This window comes from Carex rostrata, chromosome 19, assembly GCF_964058835.1.
Source record: "Carex rostrata chromosome 19, lpCarRost1.2, whole genome shotgun sequence".
Classification (NCBI taxonomy): Eukaryota; Viridiplantae; Streptophyta; class Magnoliopsida; order Poales; family Cyperaceae; genus Carex; species Carex rostrata.
In genome coordinates this window covers 9151638-9172298 of record NC_135936.1, presented here as the reverse complement: position 1 = coordinate 9172298, position 20661 = coordinate 9151638, and the positions used below count along the sequence as shown (strand labels likewise).

Genomic DNA, 20661 nt, shown 5'->3' with positions numbered 1-20661 from the left:
CAATAACTCGTGTGGGGACCAATTTGTTGCTGATGAGGTCAAAATTAATGCTAATAATATTTATACCCTAATTTTCTACTCTACTGTCAATTCGCAAGCGTACGAACTTGGTGTATAGTATAGATCGGGGTGTCAATTTGCAGGGATGGTGAATTAAGAGATCCAAATGCAAGCTAAGTCTAGGTTATCGGTTCCTTTAGGTTGGTTGTGTTTGATTGATTGATTGTTGGTTGCTTGGTTGTAATATTGGGTTACAACAGTGAAGTAGTATTAGATTAAGTGTTTAGAAGATGGGCTTCCGGGGAATCAGACATTCTATCATTCAAACTCGTTTAATCTAGGTTCTGAATAACATAATAGTTGCGTACGGTCTGTCACCAACCGCATACTACTGCCAATACATGTCAATGTAAAGTTACTTAGTAGCATGCGGTTCTGTCACCATCCATACATGATTGGGCAAATCGTACAATGGTTGGTTTCCACTCCAGTCGGAATCGCATACGGTTTGGCCTTAACCACACACGCCCTGCACTGGTATCAATTGCAATCTGAGAGTTTCTAATTCTGTTCTAGTGTTGATCATTGGTCAGTCTTACAACACCCTAATTGAGTAGGTCCTGATTGGGTACCTAATACAATCGCATAAAGATTAATGATATGTCCTAATTACTAATATTACAAAAGAGTCAAGTTCACTTGGTCGGTTCTTCCTCTAACATTTCACAATAACAATAATTATGATTACTCCACTATTAGTTATAGAGTGCAACGTTCGTCTATGAAACAATATCCTAATAGGTCTCTAACTGAAGTTCGGATACAAGCAATCACCCGGTCAGTCTATTCTACTTGTATCTAAGATACTTATATTCTTTGGTTATTGGTCAACTCCACAATGGTATACAAGGAGTGTACATCTCAATGTATACAAGGTTCATTTAAAAATCGAATAAGTAAGAACATAAAGAATAAATCTCAACAAGAATTCAGATCATAGTGTAATGACAAATATAAATAAACAACTAGATTAAACTCATAAGAATTCAAGATTACATGTCTTCACTCTAGAAAAGGGTTGCTTAGCTGCTCATGGCGGGTTCAACAACAAAAGAGACAAAAGACATTAAGAGAGAGAGAGAGAGAGAGATGGAAGGTGAACACCTATGCTGCCTCTTCTCTCATGCACGTCGTCTTCGAGTCTTGTCTCTACTCCTCTTCTAATCGAGACCTTGTTATTGTATTGATCTCTCCTTTGCATAGCCTCCACAAGAGAACACCCTAATTCTAAGTGCTCTCTGATGTAGAGATGTGTATATGTGTTCAGAGATTCAGAGATATGATGTTCCTTGGGCATCGGATGCTTATATAGGCCTTGGTAGGCAAGTTAGATCTGTAACCACTGCTCTGGCAGTTTCTGCGTGCAGATGCCTGAGTCGCATGCGGTTTGGTGTAAACCGCACGTAGGGCATAACTTCCTGTGGCAGCTGTTCTGGATCGCATGCAGATGAGGGCATCCGTACGGCTAAAGTTGAGTGTCAAAATTGCTTCATTTTATGCCTATTTTAGCTCGAATATCATCGAAAATATGTAATTCTCTCAGATAAAGTAAAATAATAAAAAAGAATTTGATTCTTTAGAAAATAGGTAATTGTAACTTGATAAATGATAATATTTTAGACTAAGTGATAGGAAAAATAATGATTTATTTCACCCCTATCAGTTGCCCATTGGTATAGGGTGGACTACCTTCTTAGTATTTGGAATACCCTGTTTGTTCCTTATGGTAATCCTAATGAATGGCCTACGACCACTAATGATAAAATTCAGCCATTCAAAGATTGGATACGACGTGGTAGGAGAAAACAGCTCCGTCATGTAATGACCATGGATGAAATGCAAGGTAGGCAAATGAGGCACCGTCCCCATCGTTCCACTTCTAACAGGCGTCAGCGAGGTATGTAACATTCAACCCTGATTATATTTCATTCTAATTTTGAATAGCTTACTTTTTGGTTTGTAGAGGCTCATAACAAAGCAAATGTAGCAGAAAATGAGCGAGTTATGGCCGAAGCAAGTGGCTCGCAAGGGTCGCGGTGAAGCACAACCAAAAGCCGTACATTCCATGAAAATGCAAATCAGATGTTTAGGGAGGCAATGAGAGAAGTACTAGCAGGAGGAGAGGCAGTTGGGATCCAAGCAGGGCCTTCAGGTACCTAGCGAAGAAGGTCAACTACAGAATGTGGCCAAGTAGGAAGGAGGAGCACATCATAAGCAGGGCCATTAGGTACAGCCAATACGGTACCCAACCTTGCACAAGCAGGGCCATCAAGTACAACTAATACGGTACCCAATCAAGCGTAAGTAGAGCCACCAAGATCATCAATGGGATCTGGTCGGTTCTTGGGAATTCGATGGAGGCGTGGTAGTAGAAATTAACTTGCGAACTATTTTTATGTGTTGAGAACTTATTTAAGGTTCGTATGAACTTTATTTCTATGTGTTGAGAACTTTTATTTGATAATTTGCATTGAGAACTATTTTGATTAGATACAAGTTTGAGAACTTAGTAATTCCATCGAAACCGTCTACTCTAAGTTAACCCTAAAATGGGTGACTGGGGGTAAAAAGAAGGATCAAGCACAAAAATAGTTTGCCAATTTGAGGGATAAAAGTACAATCTGATAATATGATTTTTGTACAAAAAATTATAATGAAAAAATGGGTACCGTTTTATTAGAAATTTTCTTCTGCATACAATAATCGTGTATTTTGATGAGACAGCCTTCCTTTGAACAAACAGAGGCCTGTAAAATAAAAGAGGAAAAGGTAGTATGAAATGAAAAATGAAAGATCTCAACTGTTAAACCTGAATGAATTCTGAATTTCTGATGCATATTTAGTTTAGTTAATAGAGAGACTCATTCACTTAAAAGATCAGGTGCAGTTAAGTTATATTCACTTGGCTCTACCTGGGTTTTCGCAGCTTGCTGATGTTTCCAATATTAGAGTTAAGGTTTTCATGCAAGTATGACAAAAAATCAATAAACACATAGCAAATTAGCAAAAACAGCGTACCTTCACACCAGCCTTATTGCACACATCACAAGAAGGAACCTCGTTGGTACTGAAAAAGGCCGAGCTTGATGCATTCAAGCATACTTATAATAAGATTAAGGTGACTTTGTGCTGTTAAATTAGAAAATGTTCTGAGTCAGCAGAAATTTCCTGCAACTTGGATATTTAAAAAAAAACTCAAAAACTTGATTATTTTTAATAAAATATATTAGAAAATAGATAAAAATAAAAATGTCGGCGCACACTGAATCCTTCACTATTTTTTCTATTCAATCATTCAGACGCAATGATTCAGTTGATTTAAAAAAAAAGGAAAAAAAGAAAAAGAGTGAGCCTATCGTAATACGCTCGAAATTTTTATTCATAGAAAATAACAAAAATGATACGGTGAAATTTTAAAAATAAAAGACAAGATCATGAATTCTAAATTATACCGCAACCATTGTCAAATAAAAAAAAATTAAGGTGGAACATCAAATTAGACAAAAACTTGGAAAAAAAATTCTAAAAATGAGTCTTCAAATTAGACAACAAATCAGAAAAAAAAAAAAAAAAATATATATATATATATATATATATATAGAGAGAGAGAGAGAGATGGGCTATGGTGCATTGCAATGCATGAACCCCCTTATGCATTGCACTATAATCACGGATTTGAAGTCCAAACGACCGATCCGAACCGTTAGATGTTTAATCCATATTGAAATATGCTTGGAAACCAAATTTTACATTTTTTGGAATTTTTTTACTATTTATTAAGCATTTTTGAAAATTGCTGTTTAGCTGTGAACAGTAAAAGCAGTAAAATTTTCTGGACCATCAGATCAGCGACTTTCAAAATTGCTTAATAAATAGTAAAAAAATTCCAAAAAATGTAAAATTTGGTCCCCAAGCACATATTAATATGAAGAACAAGATGAACGGTTAGGATCGGTCGTTTGGACTTTAAATCCATAATTTATAGTGCAATGCATAAGAGGGTTCATGCATTGCAATGCACCATAGCCCATCTCTCTCTATATATATATATATTAAGTAGGAAGCTATATCTCCACCCCAGCCATGCAATTTTTTTATTTTTATTATTTATGTCACTATCTTTAGAAGAGCAATCGTGAGCTTCTTTTTTATGCCTAATCGTTTCCTTCTCTTTTAGAAACTTTTGTGTCTAATTTGGCATCTAGATTTTTGTTCTCATTTGAAGTCCCACATCTTTTTTTTTCTTTTTCTTTTTTACCAGATGTTGCGGTATGATTTGGCGTCCCTACATTCCAAACCATGATCTTGCCTTCCTATTTCTAAAATTCCACTCTATTATTTCTCATTTTTAATTTACTTTTTTTTTTGTATTTTCTATGAATAAAAATTTCAGGTAATACACATAATATTAAAGATGGATACGGCCGATGAATGTGTTATTTCTACTTTTAAGGTTCAGATAATCAACTCAAACCGTAAAATATAATATTCGTATCAAAATATATTTGTAGACAAAATTTTATATTTATGAGAACTTGTTTACTATTTATTTTTAAATAGTAAGAATTCGATGTAAAATAGAAATATGAAGCCATAGCGCAAACGTAATATAAATATGGTGTACCATAGTCTCACTAAAAAAAATTGACTTATTTTTTAATATAAAAAGGTACATATTCGGAACTCCCGGAATAAATGAGAGGATAATTCAAGAATGCACAACATGTAGATGAAAAAGAAAAACATTTAAATTATTTAATAAGTTACATAATTCTCCATACTTTAAATTTTCTTTTTTATTTGAACGTTTTTAACTTTTCACTAGCTATTATACAATATATACAGCTCTATCATACATTTATTTTTTTTGATATATCTCAAGGGCCCATTTTTTTTTTATTAATATCTATCATAAAATAAAAATTATAACAATATTCATGGTTTTTTGAAAATTTTAAAAATACTCAAACTGTTAGGACTCCTAATGGTTAAATATTATTTTTTTGGACCGCCAGGAGTCCTGACGGTCCATTCTTTTTTTTTTTAAAGTTGAAGAGTAATTAAAGAGTAATTGAGAGTAATTGAGGAGTAAATTGTTCATCAATTATTTTTTAATGATTAATATTATTGATAATGTAAAACCCTGACTAAATGACAGAACAAAACAAAAACACTATCTTAGTTTATTAAAAAAATGAGGAACCTCCTACTTTCAAACGGGTGTATATGACTGCTCCAACAATTGTGCACAGTTTTATTGTATGATCCGTGCGTGACAAAAGAAATTCAAACTTTTCTACGTCATTGATCTGTGCCTTCCGGCTTTATTGTACTTTGTAAGTCATTTATCTCATTTCTAAAGCACGTGTAGGTTATAATGTATTTATCTGAGACATCTCTCATAAACAGATGAAGATAGGGCAAGAAATAAGACAATAGAGACGATATCTTCACCGAGAAGCACGGAAAATTATGAAGAAACTTCAAACAAGCGTATCTTGGAGCTGGAGTGTCCGATTTCAGCATATACCTTTCAGAAAGCTTGCGAGCAGAAGATGTTGATTTTGACCACATAGCAGTTATCAAAATTTCAGAATGGAAAAAAAAAAAAAAAAAAACTTGAGTTGAAGTTTCCGATTAATTTTTTTCAAGCTAATTTTTATTTTCTTGCCATTTACCATATTCTTTCCTACACATTATTCATGTAAACGTGTGAAGTCTAAGATCTAGATTTTTTTTGTTATATTTTCATTTTTTTCTTTTAAATATTTTCATTTTGAAATTTAGTTTAGTGTTTTTGATATTCATATTAAGGATATTCTATAAAAAAATATATCATTTTGAGAATTTAGTTTAGTTTTTTTTATCAAAAATTTAGTTTAGTGTTTTCATTTTGAAAAACAATTCAACCGACAGGAGCCATGACGGTTGGAGTATTTTTAAAATTTTCATAATATTATGGATATTAATGTAATTTTTTATTTTATGGTGGATATTAATGAAAAAAATCGGTCTCTAGGGTTCTCATTCTCATAAATTTAATAAAGCATATATTTAAATAAAATTTACGCAAAATTTACCCTTTTCAAAGTGAAAAAGATAAATTTTATATATACTAAAAAAATTTGAATGATTTGTCTTGGACGAACAAAATCATTATTCTTTATAAAGTAGGTAAAAATACACCAAACCATCATTGGTTTGGTTCCGAATTTTTTATTAATATCCAAATTTAATTTTAAATTTCAAAAACTAACCGTATCAGCAGTAAATCTCGAAATATACCCTTTCCGGATATTTTTTTTCCGGAAACAGGCCCCATTTCCGGAAAAAAATTTTCCGGAACCAAGCCATTTACGGGAAAATTATTTACGGAAACCGCCTCTGTTTCCGGAAAATTTTTTTCCGGAAACAGGCTATTTCCGGAAATTTTTTTTACGGAAACAGAGTTAACTACAAATGCCGCTGGCTCCCCCGTCCCCATCACACTCCATCACATTCTCCCTTCCGGTTTTCAAGGTAATTTTTATTTTATTTAATTTATTTAATTTATTTAATTTATTTAATTTATTTAATTTATTTAATTTATTTAATTTATTTAATTTATTTAATTTATTTAATTTATTTAATTTATTTAATTTATTTAATTTATTTAATTTATTTAATTTATTTAATTTATTTAATTTATTTAATTTATTTAATTTATTTAATTTATTTAATTTATTTAATTTATTTAATTTATTTAATTTATTTAATTTATTTAATTTATTTAATTTATTTAATTTATTTAATTTATTTAATTTATTTAATTTATTTAATTTTAAATGGTTGAAAATAATGTCCAAATAATTTAGGAAATACCGAATGGTCTAGAATAATTTAGAAAATATCAAAATGGTTTAGAATAATTTAGAAAATACCGAAATAGTCTAGAATTGTTTAGAAATTACCGAAATGGTGTAGAATAATTTAAAAAATACCGAAATGGTATAGAATAATTTAGAAAAATACCGAAAAAATGTAGAATAATTTAGAAAAATACCCAAATAGTGTAGAATAATTTAGAAAATACCCAAATAGTGTAGAATAATTTAGAAAATACCGAAATAGTCTAGAATTGTTTAGAAATTACCGAAATGGTGTAGAATAATTTAAAAAAAAATACCAACATAGTCTAGAATAATTTAGAAAATACCAAATGGTGTAGAAAATTACCTTAGTAATATAGAAAATTGTTCGATTAATTTAAATTTTTTTTAGGAATCTCTTTTCCTTTCGGGTCCCGTTCGGAGCTCTGATTGTCTGATCGATCGGATCTGCGATTCAGGTTTTTACATTTGAATTTTTTTTATTTTAATTTAAAATATAATTAATTAGTTCATTTTAATGGTTAAGAATATTGTCTGATTAATTTAGAAAATGCCAAAATGATGTACAATAATTTAGAAAAATAACAAAATGATGTAGAATAATTTGAAAAAATTTAAGGTGATTTACAATATTGTTCGAATTTTGTAGTATGGCAGACCCAGTACTTAAGCATAGATTTAGCCCCCTGTTATGGATAGTTCACGGTAATCACAGGATATCTGAGGCGTCTAAGGAGGTAAACATTTACTTATTTTTTTTCATAACTCTGTAAGTAATCAAATAAATATTGTAATTAATTTTTTTCTTATTGTAGAGTACAGAAATTTTATCCGTGAGACATTATCGGCACAAATGCGAGTATAATGAGAGGTACGCACCGTTTTTAATTCGAATGGGCTTATATCAGCTCATGACATTGCCCGATATCGCCCTCGATGCGGCCCTCATTCATGAACTTGTCGAGCGGTGGCGTCCGGAGACGCACACTTTTCATCTTCCATTCGGAGAGATGACAGGTATTAACTAATTTAAATAATTTTTTTTTATTCGTTCCTGACAAGTCAAATATATTACAGTTTCTCTAGAGGATGTGAGTTGTCTCTGGGGTTTGCCTATTACGGGGGAGCCGATAACGGGATTTACAAACTCGGCGAGTTTTCAAGGCCGACTGTATGAGTTGCTGGGGGTGAAAGATGATGAAGTGAAGGGGTTCATGAAGAAGAGGGGAACTAATACGTACGACATGCTTATCGCCAAAAAAGCTGTCCGTGAGCGCTTCAAAACATTACCAACAGATGCGAACGACGAACAATTGAAATGGTTAGTATTTTTTTATTATCTTGTAGGACTCGTCGTATATTTTTCATTTATAGATTTGTGTTATATTTTGTTATTTTTGATTTATCTTGTCCTGTGTGTTGCATCGAAACCATATCCTATAACTTAACAAAATAAAATAGTTCTCAACACATACAAATAAAATAAGTCTCAACACGTACAACACATACAAATAAAATAAGTCTCAACACGTACAACACATACAAATAAAATAAGTCTCAACACATACAAATGCTTCACAAAATAACGTACTTAACAATGCTAGCCAGACTTTTTTATCTCCCCCAGACGACGTGCTAGCCAGGCTTTTTTATCTACAAAATCATCATCAGATAGTTCAACTCGTAAATATTCCTTTATCTGCACACATCTCGGACAGTCATTTTCATCTCTTCCACATAATTGACAAATGTTTTTCTTTTCCTCGGTCTTTTCTCGATTGTTACTGTCCATCTTGGTGGTCTACAATTTCATAATCAGCAACATTAAAAAATTACATAACAAAATAGTTCTCACCACATACAAATAAAAAAACACACATGTTAATTTCTACGACGCATAGTGAAATGTTGTCCGAGGCTGCGCCAAACGGTTGTACTTGTTCTTGCTGGTTGCTCTGCCGCTGCTTGCGCCTGTCTTGCTGCCTCCTCTACATGTAATAATGAGCATGCATTAGATTGTGAAATTAGTTAAAAAATTTAACAACAGTTGGTTGATCAGTTATACCTGCAGCATTTCGATCAATTGTCTCACGATGCGCCTGGTGTCCGAGTCTCCGACCTCGCATTCTGTCCATTTCCATCGGTATGCGGTCGTGCCGTCTCCTTCCTTTTTTTATCAGTCTTGACTCAGGTTTAATTTTCGGACCCTCATACACAGGCCATTCACATTGGTTGCCTTTCGGTTCCCAATGTCCACTCCATGTCTGTGCCACTATTGACATACGGTACAAGGGGTTGACGTATAAATTTTCATTATATCTCATTTCACGGACAACGGCCATGAAATGAGAACAAGGTATGCCGGTCAATTGAGGCTTCTGACATTCACATTCAACCTTGTTGTTATCCTTAATAACAACCCTATACCCGAAATCCCTACGAGTATACTCAAGTCTCGGCTGATTACGCCTTGCTGGAATTTTTTCAAAGTCTGGACATGGAAGCTCGTCTTCATCGTTAGGGTCCCTCTTACCCACCTTGTTAAGGTAGTCGATAGCCTTCGGACAACCAATTTCAAAGTCTTGTAACATCTCCTGCAACCTCCTAGGTTTGCATTTGTTCACTCCAGCTATGAACCTGTCGCTGACCTCTCTCTTACGGCCCACGTGCTTGTAGAGATTTTCGGCAACATGTTGGGAGCAATACCGATGCACACATTGATCGGTAGACTCATCCCATCCGAGATTTGGATCCTGAAACACGGCTTTAATTTCCAAATGTCTATCCGATATGACACAAAAGAATCGATTATCTCCAATTACTTCCAACCTTAACCATCTCATAAAAAAACCCCAGTTGTCAGCGCTTTCTTTCTCCACAATTGCAAAAGCCACTGGAAGCAATTGGTTTTCAGCATCGTACATACATGCCATTAGCAGCCTACCCTGGTACCGTCCCGACATGAAACATGCATCGATACTAATCACTGGTCTGAGGAACGGTATCGCTGCAATACACGCTCCAAATGCCCATGCCGCTCTGTGGAAGTGCCTATCAGTTTCTTTCTCAATCGGTTTCGAGATCACACAATACTTAGTTCCTGGATTGTTTCTCTTGATGGCTTCCAATAGTGGAATAAGCAAGTTGTACGAGTTCTCCCAACTCCCAAATAGATTTGCAATAGCAAGCTCACGACCTCTCCATAATTTGTTGTACTTAGGGGTTACCTTATCATATTTCATCATGACGATATCTCGAATATGATTTATAGAAGAGCACACGTCCCTTCTAATGGTCTTATCAATCGCAAGGGCAACCATCTCTGCTGTAAGCTGACAATGATCAGTACGTGTTGCCGATACTGTGCACGTATGGGGAAGTGCTTGTTTGGTAATAATCCAAGATTCTGAAAGACCGTTCTGCTTTGCGGATACCTTAAATTTACAAAAAGCATCTCTGCACCCCACCTCGTAACGTTTAGGTTCGCTCCTAATAACCCTGCACTCACAATTATTTTCAAGATGAAACTCATTGATTGCTATCTTTAGAGCCGTTTTCGACTCATAAAATACACCTTTAGCCAATGGATTATCTGTCATTTTTTTTGAGCTGCCGAAAACCGGATATGTCATTGAAACTGTCAACCGGATGTGTCATATTTTCCCGACCAGTAATCGGGTACTGTGATTGACGGGACTGTGGTTGTGACTGATTGGGCTGTCCGATATCATCATCGGAACCCGACAACTCACCAGAGAGCATCTCATCTCCACTCGCCAAACTATCAGAATCAATTGCATCCACAGGTACGTGCGAATAATCGCGTACATGTCTGCGGACCGCACTGGAACTGGGTCGGGATCTCATTGGTATATCCACAGAGTGCCGACCGGTACTAGGTCGGGATCTAACTGGTATTGGGTCTTGATCCACATGATTCTGACTGCTACTGGGTCGGGATATAACTGGTTGATCCACAGAGTTGCTACCGGTACTGGGTCCGGGTCTCATTCTTACATCCACAGAGTACCGACCGGTGCTAGGTCGAGATCTAACTGGTATTGGGTCCGGTTCCACAGGATTCTGACTGGTACTCGGTCGGGATCGAGGTTCAGGAATCTGACTAGTACAGTTCGGTTCCAATTCTACATATAACTCCATAATCTTGAACCTTTGTGAAAAAGACGACACAATTCCTAAAATCATTTCGAATGATTGTTGGTCCATTACCGGTACTAATTGATAGTCACGTTGTCCATCGGTGGACATATTAAACCTGGCTTGAATTTCCAGATTTGCTTGACTAGCATTGTACCCAACAAATTTATAAATCTCATTCTGAAGATAATCAAAATTGTGGTTCACGGTTAGCGGTAATGAGTATTTAGCTCGGGTACTGTAATAGACCCCGTCATCATTATATTGGATTTCCCCTCCAGTATAAATTTTCGCACAAATAGTTGTCATTTTTAATTTCGATTGGTCTGACAATTTCAAAAATAACAACATATAATTAATTAAAAATTGTGTTGCCATTGGTAAAAATATTCTAGACAATTTTCAATAATTATTCTACACTATTTTGGAATTTCATAAATTAATAGGGCAACATTCTAAACTATATTGGAATTTTAAATTATTATAAACCATTTTGGAAGGTTGTAAACAATTCTAAATTTTCTGGACAATATTATGAAAAATAAAAATAAAAATTGGAATGAAGTAATTAATTATAAATTAAATTAAAAATAACATAAAGAAAATAAAATTACCTCAATCGAAAACCGGTCGATCTGACTGTCAGAGCTCCGTAAGGAATCCGAAAAACAAAAAGTTCCTAAAACAATTCTAAATCATTTTAGAATTAATCAAAATTATTTCAGAATTAATAAAATTATTTTAGAATTACAAAAACTTTTAAATTTATTCTGCACCATTTTTTATATTTTTCAATTAATATGACAATATTCAGAATTTAAATAATTTCAAATTAAATAGTTACATATTTAAATAATTACAAATTAAATACTTCTAAATTAAAATTACAAATAAATTAAATTTAAATTATAAATAAATGAAATTAAAATTATAAATTAATGAAATTAAAATTATAAATTACTTAAATTTAATATAAATAAATTAAATTATAAATAATAAATTAATTAAATTTAAATTATAAATAATAAATTAATTAAATTAAAACTTACTGTGAGAGAGAGAGCGGATGATATGAAAGCGAACCGTAAACACTCTGCGAATTTATAACGAAATTTAATGCATTTCCGGAAAAAAAAATTCCGGAAATTTCGCCTGGTTCCGTAAAAAAATTTTCCGGATTCCCATTTTCGGAAAAAAAATTTCCGGAAACAGAGATCCTTTCCGAAGGAATTTTTTCCGGATTTTATCTGTTTCCGGAAAAAAAATTTACGAAAAGGGTAAAATTCGAATTGCACTGCTCAAGCGGTTAGTTTTTGAAATTTAATATTAAATTTGGATATTAATAAAAAATTCGGGGTTTGGTTTCTAATCATGCCCTGTATCTTTTCTTCTGTTTTCAAAATTCAAATAACTGATTCGAACTGCTCAACATAATCTTCACATTAAAATATACTTAGAGACTAAATTTTATATTATTTGAAATTTTTTTACTATTTTTGAGATATGTACAAAATTACTGTTTTTGGATGGTTCAGAAGTACTAATTTTGCACCTATCTAAAAATTAGTAATTTTTTTCAAATAATATAAAATTTGTCCTTCAAGTACATTGAAATATGGATATAATGTTAATCAGTTTGGATCGACTATTTGTATTTTGAGATCAGAGAAAGAGATGTGGAGTATGGTTGGAGCACAAAACTGATAGTGCATTAACCCTACTCTTCTTTATATTTCTAAAAAAATATTACATCAAAATTTCTCTCTATTTTAGTTTTAAACTAAAATATAATCTTTAAGAGGTACATCCTTTTGTAGAAAATTCAGAAATAAAAATAAAATACTCTAAAATCGATTAGTAATATTGTTTGTAAAGAAGTACAAAATCCTAAAGGTATTAATAATTTTATAATATATTATTAATAGCGTTAGTCCAAAACTAAAAGCATGCCAAGTTTACCAATAGAAAAATGAAAAATGTATTTTTTGTTCGACTTGTTTCATATCCGTAAATGTTGATGCTGCCCTTGTTGAAAATCGATTTTGTTAAATCCAAATTATTGACACTAAGAAAGAGACTACTATCACTTCTATACCTAATAAAATTATCACATACACCACTTATCTTTTTTTTCTTTTTTTCTTTTTCATTTTATTCTGACACGTATGCACTATAGAAACAACACCTAGCCGCCACAAATAGCCAACCCAAAAGAAATTCCTCCTTCCCCTCCCGCCAATTTGCACAATCACCCCGCCATTGTAGAGAAATAAAGAGGAGATAGGAAGGAACAAAAAAATGGAGACCAAAACCCTGGAAACACCTCTAATCACAGAGGCTTGTAAAAGCGATAGAAGAGCAGAGGTGAAAACCGAGGTGAAGAAGCAACTATGACTAGCTGGACCAATGATCGCAGGGAGTTTATTACAAAATGTAATACAAATGATATCTGTCATGTTTGTGGGACACCTTGGTGAATTATCTCTGTCTGGTGCTTCTATGGCTTCTTCCTTTGCTAGTGTCACTGGTTACAGCGTGCTGGTAAATTTGCAATTTCATCCTCTCCCTTTTATATTACTTTTTTAATTTCTTTGACATGTTATAATTGAGTGACGCTCTGGAACCTGGTGTACTGTTGTAAGATTTTACTGTTACATCTATCCTACAAACAAAGTCTTGAATATCTCACAGTTCAATTCAATTCAGCTCAACTAAGTTCAACGATTAAATAGTAAGTTGCATAAACACTTACCGATTAGAAGACCTTTGATCAATGGTAATGATCCTTTCCATTTTTAAGAGGAAATTTGTATAGATGTATAGACTACAGAGTTAGTAGTTTTCAATGTTGCGTCAACTATGAGAAGCTTCGATTCTACCAATAAAATTGAATACGTGGTATAAATAGTTGCACTTTCATATTTACTATGCAGTGAGCTTTTCTTTTTTCATAATTGACAATGGTAACTATTATTTAAGATTTAGTCATATGGCCACATAATAATGTGTGTAGCACTTAATGCACATATCGTGGAAATGCATGGACCAATTTCATAATTGTATCCCAACAATTAGCATGTCACAAAACTTAAATATATATGATAAAAAAGAAAATGAAATAGAGAGAAATTATCAATGGAGAGCCCAACACTAGCAACACCTCTTACTACAATTGAACCATGTGCGAGAGGAGGATAGAGAAAAGAAGTATGGACAGAGGTGAAGAAACAATGAGAGTTAGCAATACCAATTATTCTGGGGTTTTAATTTCAAAATTGCATTCGGGTTTTTTCAATAATGTTTGCTGGTCGCCTTGGGGAAGTAGCTTTGTCTGGTGCTTCCATGGCTACTTCCCTTTGCAATTATTACGGAATAAAGCTTAATGGTAAGTAGATTTCATCTAAATTTGGATTTAGATAGCTAATATAATAGTTAATTTAGGAAAACATCATATATTGTTCCAAACCTACCTTGAGATTTATGAAGACAATTTGTGACCACCTTCTCAAATGTCGGTAAGCATTTTCAATGGAGAAATCAGTAAGTTCTGCATATTTTTAATTGTATTTTACCATAAGAGAATATTTATTTTTGAAGGGCATAGAACAAAGTATCCTTTTAATTTTGCCAACATGGGACTTGAGAATCTTAAACAATCTCTGTCTTAGTTTACTGACTTCTGAGTTTAAATTCATAATTACTCCTCATGGAAGACTAATTTACATACCTAATCTCAATAATTAATAAGACACTGGCATATCTGATACTTCGTCTTTATCACAGTCATTATAATATTGCGCTAGATTTGTTTTGTCTCCAATTAGTACAGAAATACACATGCTTTTGCCTAGAACTGCCTTGTGGGGTCCACGATGTGAATTTCTGTTGTTCCTCAACAGAGTCGGAGCCAGCATGGCTGGAAACATCTACTTAAGATTTATTTTTCTACTATTGTAAATTTTCAAAATAAAAAGATTGGAAATGTAGTTGTAACCAAAGTAATTGTGAACTATGCCCCACCCAAAAAGTTAAGGTGTATGCTTATATAATCTTCTTCTTCAAAGCCTTTATTCTCAAACAAATTGGGGTAGGCTAGAAATGAAATCCAACTGGAATCAACAACACAGGGAGTTTTCATTTCCATAAAATATATTAAGTTAAGGTCACTCATCCTAGTACTACTCCTGCCCAATTCGTGAGGTTTTCATTTCCATAAAGAGACTGTTTTTTTACCGCTAGCTCGCCAAGCCTATCACGAACCCTCCTCCTTTTTCCTGGCTTGGGATAGGCTGTGTAGAAACTACACAAATGGAGTTGTATGCCTATATTATACAATAACATATAGTGATAAAAATTAAGTTTATATCTTGTTTTTTATTTTATTTTGTTTTTTGCCTCACAATGTGGATTTTTCTGGCTCCACTTGTGTTTCTAACTACAAAATTGTACTAGCACAGCCTGTAGGTTGCCAGTCTTTTTGACTGGATTTTTTAGGCCCACTCATTTCATTGGGCCACTGATTGATATGTTCATTTCCCAATTAATTTCTTGTCAATCTAAACATAACATAAAAGTTGTCACTATCTTCCTTTTCCTATATCAATTCCTCCTATGAAACTCAATATGTTGTGAATATTTTAAGCAACTCATATGTGGTTAGTTGAATATGAGTATTGTATTTATTTAAACAGAGAAAATACAAGATATCCATGCCTAAAAAGAGATAGGTCTTGTGTTTTATCCAATTTATCACCTTAATAAATGCAACTGGTATCTGTGGCATAGAGGAGCCTCAAAAATACTTACAAACTGGGGGCAACGAATACTAATTTATCAGTCCCATATCACTGATCAGCATCTGCTGTTACTCAATGACTTGTCATCCAAAAGGGATCCTCTGCAATCTAGCCACGAGGCTTAGATGAGAAGATGACCTAGCTGTGGACTGCAATCTAAGGCCTTGATAAAATATGAAAAGGGGAATAGATAACTGTGTCAACCTCTGATCTCGAATGGTTAATTTCTTACTCTATAAACTTAAGTAAATTGAGAAGGTTCATATATAATATTAATTGCCAAAATTAAACTCGTGAAAATAATTAAAATTATATTTCTACTATACGTCACTAATATATTCATGAGTTTTGCCTAATTATTCCCAGGACAAAAGAAATCTCAGGTTGATACAATAATAGTATTGTGTGGCTCATGTATGTGGGTGGTACCAAATCAAAATAACTATTATACCAAGATTGAAGAGAAATATTATTGAATTTTAACATTTCTCTTCCTATGTCAATAAGTTTATAAAAAGAATGAATACAAAATGACAATAGTACAGTAGCAGTAATAGTCATACAGTAATGTTGTCTGAATAGCAACTCAGATAATATATATCTCTTTATTAAAAAAAAAAAACGAATAGCTAAAATAGCTAGTTGTTTCATTAAATATGGAACTTATAGCATATATAGTGCATATATGTTTTATAAAGAACAATGATTTCTCTTTTTAAATATAATAGCAGAAAATCTTCTTACATTTCTTTGTAGATGGGAAGTGCCAGTGCATTGGATACACTCTGTGGCCAAGCATATGGTGCAAAAGAGTACTCCCTTCTTGGATTTTACAAGCAAAGAGCCATGCTTACTCTTACACTTTTAGGCATACCACTCGCCACCATCTGGTATTACACCAATGAGATTCTTTTACTTTTTGGTCAAGAAGCCGACATAGCATGGGAGGCTGGTATTTATGCGAAATGGATGATACCGTCATTGTTTGCTTATGGACTCCTTCAGTGCCACGTGAGGTTTCTACAGTCACAAAACATTGTCTTCCCGGTTATGCTTAGTTCAGGTTTGACAGCCTTGTTGCATATTTTCGTGTGCTGGCTTCTGGTGTACGGGTTGGGGATGGGAAGCAAAGGTGCCGCGCTTGGTAGCGGGATCTCGAATTGGGTAAATGTGGCCATTTTGGCTATTTATGTTAGACTTTCACCAAATTGCAAGAAGACTTGGGTCGGCTTTTCCAAAGAGGCATTTCGCGATCTGGCAGAGTTTTTTAAGCTTGCAGTTCCTTCGGCTTTGATGGTTTGGTAAGCAAAATTATTATCATTAGAATAGAAGATTTAATTTTGCCGGAAAAATGGAATTATCAGATGAAATCTGAATAAGCTTTGCCTAAAAAATGTGCAAATGAGGTTCGATTAAGCCTCAATTTGACTTAATTTAGTAAGTAAATTAGGCCTTTGTGGAACACCTTAGTTTTCTCTAATGAACTGAACAAGTGAAGAAAATTTAGTGTTATTGCCAACAAAATTATAGTTAAACAAGTGAAGAAAATTTAGTACTAGTCAAGAAATTGTGTTTCAATACATCTTTACATAGATCTAATTCAAATGTGGATTAATATATACAGCTTGGAATGGTGGTCGTTTGAATTTCTTGTGCTACTCTCTGGCCTTCTTCCTAATCCACAACTTGAAACTTCTGTTCTTTCCGTAACGTGAGCAAATTTTGTTTTGAAATTGTACCAATATAAATATTTAATGTATAATGTATCTTATTTTAATTCATATGGTTATCTTTTCCAGTCTAAACACAGCTTCGTTTATGTTCATGATCCCCTTTGGTCTTGGTGCTGCCATAAGGTTAGTTTAACTTTTTAACTGAATTGAGAAATTCACAATTACGATGTTGGTAAAATTTACACCTTTTAAGTAATATGGGCTGATCTTTTCTTTTTTGGTTTGTCAAAGTACACGTGTATCAAATGAGCTTGGTGCGGGTCGACCTAAAACTGCCAAATTAGCAGTGCGAGTTGTGTTATGCTTGGCCGTCGCAGGAGGATTGATAGTAGGATCTATTTTAATCCTGATAAGAAATGTATGGGGTTATGCATACAGTAATGAAGAAGAGGTGGTAAAATATGTGGCCATCATGTTGCCCATTCTCGCAATCTCAAATATGTTTGATGGCATCCAGAGTGTTCTTTCAGGTGAAATCAAGTTATCCTTCAAATATTAGTTTCTTTATCCTTACATCAACACTTTGTTGTTTCAACTTCTTATATTGATCAAAATTTCAAAATTATATTGATTTTTTTTTTAAATTTTAGGGGTTTTAAGAGGGTGCGGGTGGCAAAAGATTGGTGCATTTGTAAATCTGGGTGCATTTTATGCAGTCGGTATTCCTTCAGCTATTGTCCTAGCTTTTGTATTCCATATTAATGGACAGGTAATTTCCAAATATTTCTCCTTGTAAATTTAAGTATTATGCTTGTGAAAAATTGTGTAATTTAGCTTTGGATGTCAGGGGCTTTGGATGGGAATTATATTTGGCATATTTGTCCAAGTGGTGTTGTTTGTTATCATCACATCTTACACTGATTGGGAGAAAGCGGTAATTGTTTATCTGTACAAATTTCTGCATTTTGATTGAATAGCATTAGTTTAATGACTATGTTAATTTGTGAGATATATATATTTCATGTATTAACAGGCAAGAAAGGCAAAAGAGAGGGTTTACAGCTCCTCTCTTCCCACCGACTTGGTTGTGACATGAGAACCCGAGTACTTATTCAGATGGAAGTATCACCGGAAAGACTACTAAGCTGGAAATTAGAATAGAAGACCACAAATAAAATGATGCAGTTAAGTCAGGTTGATCTGATATCCAATACAGTTGAGGAGGCTAATATTTGTCTCTGTTGGTTCTAGACATGTTGAGAGGATAGCTGCATATGTTGAGTGTTGATATTTGTATGTTTTCATATTAGTAGTTTTGTTAGGGTTCTTATGATAAAAAGACATTATAGAGAAGACGATAGACTTGGTTGTAAGTTGTAAGCTCTGTATAAGTCCAAGGGCTCATCTAATAAAATAACAATTATTCCTTGATTGAAATCCTATTTGGTATCAAAGCTAGGGTAGGTTAGTCACTTTTAAAGCCGCTGGCCCCACCCTCTCTCCTGCCGTCGCCGCCTCCTTCCGCCTTCCCTCCTCCCTTCCCGCTGCCGCTTGGTTCTCCCTCTCCCACTCGGCCTCTCTCTCTCTGCCCTCTCAGTCGCCGAGCACACATCCCCTTCCGCCCTCTTGGCCGCCAGCAACTCACAGGTATGCTGTCGCTTTCCTCCACTCACAGCCGACCGACTACACCCCTCTTCTTCCTCTCTTTCGGCCGAAGCTCCTTCTAGGAGGCCGAACACTTAGGGTTTCTTCTTTGTTGATTGATTTGGTCGGCATGGGGGGCCTATACCCCACGATACCCGAGAAGCAGGTTTGGATCGGGTTTTTTTACTCGAATCTTGATGAGATAAATTAAGATCGGGTTAAAAAAAAAAGGAAGAGGATGGAGATGATGTGGATCTAGATCTTGAAGGTGCAAGATCGGATCTAAGGTAGAAGTAAGAGGGATCCGGACTTAGATCGGTGTGTGAGAAGTAGATCTGAGTCGGATCAATGGAGAATGAGAAGTAGATCGTGATAATTGTCCTCGCACCTCTATCCCTCCATTTATCCCTGCATTTAACTTCTATAACTGCTTTGGAACCACAAAAGTTCCAGCACTAATTTTTTTTCCTAAAGTATCAATCTTCATTCACAGAAGTACTTATACCTATAAGGTGAATAATTTTTACATAAATAATTGTCTCTCTAACCAAATCTCAAATTACATCGGGGGGGCATACACATTTTTAGATGTGGATTTTTTTTCCTCATTCAATCTTGTTCACATTTCTGACGATCTATGAGGAATTTTACTAATCTAAAACTACGAACGTCTTCTACGTAATTTTTTCTTTCAAATGAGATACATGATGACATACTTTCAGGCTCATCGGCACACAAGTATTTACAGTGGCGGAGCCACCTATATCCAGGGGTAGGCAGCTGCCTACCCCTGGATTTTGAAACGGTACCAAGTTCGTATATAGTTAGTTTGGATTTAGGTTTTGTCTACCTCTAGATTTGAGTTTTGTCTACTCCTGACTGAGTCAAAACTCTCGATTAGTAAAATTGGCCGAGTCGTTACAATTTTGATAGTCTTTCATCAATCTATTTTGAAATATTCTGACAAGAAGAAGGTTAATAAGAATGGTATGATCGTGGGACTACAATAAATTTGTTATTTTTTGTGAAAAAAATAGACTAAAATGTTTTATAAAGTAATATACTGAAATTTAATGTAATGCATTAAAATATTTTTATTATGTTTAACTATTCAAAATGAGCTGAATTTGAATAAAAGAGTCTTGTGAACTATGTTTCAAAGTAAACTTTCAAAAAAAAATCGAGTTTTCGATCTAATTCGGTGGATTTCTACTGATTTTCTCGATTTTAATTCATGGTTAATTACTGATTCCGCTTCCAATGAAAATTATTTAATAATATTTTATAATTTAATTATTTAAATAAAATAATAATAATTTATTTTGCCTACCCCTAATGAAAATTCTGACTACGCCACTGAGTATTTATATCTCGTCGTGCAAGTATTTATACCTATACTTAAAAGTCTTTTTTACATATGACACTGACTGACATATGAAAGCATTAATGTCAAGTATTACA

At 33.9% G+C, this 20661-nt stretch overlaps 1 protein-coding gene and 1 long non-coding RNA gene across 3 annotated transcripts in view; one reads left to right on the top strand and one right to left on the bottom strand.

The window, feature by feature from the left end:
• Nucleotides 1–16272, bottom strand: part of LOC144571303 (uncharacterized) — a 79077-nt gene extending 62805 nt beyond the window's left edge. Inside the window, exon 1 of the long non-coding RNA XR_013517467.1 lies at nt 15321–16272. This is a non-coding gene — a long non-coding RNA (uncharacterized LOC144571303). The remainder of the gene's footprint in view (nt 1–15320) is intronic.
• The window catches only part of LOC144571302 (protein DETOXIFICATION 16-like), a 30249-nt gene extending 11262 nt beyond the window's left edge, over nt 1–18987 (top strand). Inside the window, exons 1-8 of one of the 2 annotated variants that reach the window (XM_078320540.1) lie at nt 13302–13628; nt 16640–17184; nt 17508–17594; nt 17683–17739; nt 17848–18086; nt 18207–18325; nt 18404–18490; nt 18590–18987. In XM_078320540.1, the coding sequence (XP_078176666.1) occupies nt 13494–13628; nt 16640–17184; nt 17508–17594; nt 17683–17739; nt 17848–18086; nt 18207–18325; nt 18404–18490; nt 18590–18652 (1332 nt within the window). In that variant the 5' untranslated portion in view covers nt 13302–13493 and the 3' untranslated portion in view covers nt 18653–18987. Of the gene's footprint in view, nt 1–13301; nt 13629–16639; nt 17185–17507; nt 17595–17682; nt 17740–17847; nt 18087–18206; nt 18326–18403; nt 18491–18589 lie in introns of those variants that run through there. The other variant, XM_078320542.1, reaches the window with a different exon arrangement.
• Nucleotides 18988–20661: the final 1674 nt, after the last annotated feature.